The 1,420-nt window shown below is 34.9% G+C and overlaps 1 protein-coding gene across 1 annotated transcript in view; it reads right to left on the bottom strand.

Annotated features, from left to right (window-relative positions):
* Positions 1–6: 6 nt before the first annotated feature.
* The window catches only part of LOC109587450 (uncharacterized), a gene marked incomplete at its 5' end in the record, with an annotated part of 10,058 nt that continues 8,644 nt past the window's right edge, over positions 7–1,420 (bottom strand). Inside the window, 4 exons of the mRNA XM_020003690.1 lie at positions 7–167; positions 224–379; positions 434–537; positions 1,187–1,252. Coding sequence (XP_019859249.1) covers positions 48–167; positions 224–379; positions 434–537; positions 1,187–1,252 — 446 coding nt within the window. The remainder of the gene's footprint in view (positions 168–223; positions 380–433; positions 538–1,186; positions 1,253–1,420) is intronic.

Below are 1,420 nucleotides of genomic sequence, written 5' to 3'. Positions count from 1 at the left end.
GCGATCTGTTGATGTAAATTATTTTTGAAGGATCTATTCCAGTTAGTTCAATGGGACAATGAAAGTGGGTCCTTAGCAATACCAGGTTTAGCATACACTGATATATGGATACTGGAACGCTTACATGTAGGATCATCTATAAACTTGTCCACTACACATTGACGTATCTATAATAATAGGTACCAGTCATACTGTGTATTATACACATGTACACTGTACATACTTGCATTGGGGATTGGTTAGGATGTACAGTCCATCCTGATTCAAGTGATGGAGCATCTTGTAGACACAACTGAAGGATGCCATCAGGTTCATTGTATTTGAATTCAGAAACAATTGGACCATCTTTTTCAGCTTCAGGATGTTCATTCTCTAAATACTATAATTTCTAATTGAAATGAAGTTTTTCATAAATTACATGTACATTACATACACTCCAAAGGACGTCTAAATCTTGAACAACAGAAAATATACTCATCCACTGATTAACTTCTTTCTTTTCATAATACATCATTCCAGTGTATAGTAGAGTGACTCCTGTATAAGAATTATAAATTAAGTAATAGTTATAACATGGCTTCGAGGGATATATCTGATATACACCGAAAATGATATTCATAACCCCGAGGGCGTAGCCCTAGGGATTATGAATATTATTTGAGGTGCATATCAGATATATCCCGATCGAGAAGCCATGTTGTAACTAACTCATTCCATTGGAAGGCATAATGATGAATGTTAGGGATGAATGTTAATATTTATCAACATAAAAGCGCTCTACATCAAGCAGAAGTAGCACAGGATGGTAATAACTGCTTCAAGTGGCGACATCATTTTATGTCTAGTGATAATTGTATATTCATTGCGTTGTCAGGAAGTGACATCATACTGTATCTAATTTGAGACCCACTATATAGCCTTATGCAAATTTTTGGTTTATATAAAGACAGCCTATTTTATTTCAGTAAAGGAGGAGACTTGCAGGGGCTTTTCCTGTTCTTTTGCCACCGACCTCTCGGGACAAATCTGTCCTGAGGCAAAAGGTCAAAGGTTGCAGATTTGCCATTTCAGGGCAATATTTCATACTTCCTAGGGAATATAGATATTGCCCTGGTATCACATATAAACCAATGTGTGGTCCTTTCATCTTATGGCTTCCTATGGAATAAAACATAATAACTGATACCTTTGTCTTCATTTGGTTTTTGTTTCACTTCATCTTCAGTTGATTCATTGCTAACATCAGATGCACCTAATAATACAAAACCTCATTATGAATGTACTTAATTAAAGGGTATCTTTACCCAAATTTGAAATACTTACTTTATGACCTTAATATGATTACTTAACCATAATAATAATGTGTTCCAAATGATCAAAGGATCAAAGGAAATGATCCTTTATTCTCATGCCTTGTAAT

Source organism: Amphimedon queenslandica, unplaced genomic scaffold (assembly GCF_000090795.2).
Source record: "Amphimedon queenslandica unplaced genomic scaffold, v1.1 AMPQUscaffold_12564, whole genome shotgun sequence".
NCBI lineage: Eukaryota > Metazoa > Porifera > Demospongiae > Haplosclerida > Niphatidae > Amphimedon > Amphimedon queenslandica.
This window is presented reverse-complemented; position numbering and strand designations above follow the sequence as displayed.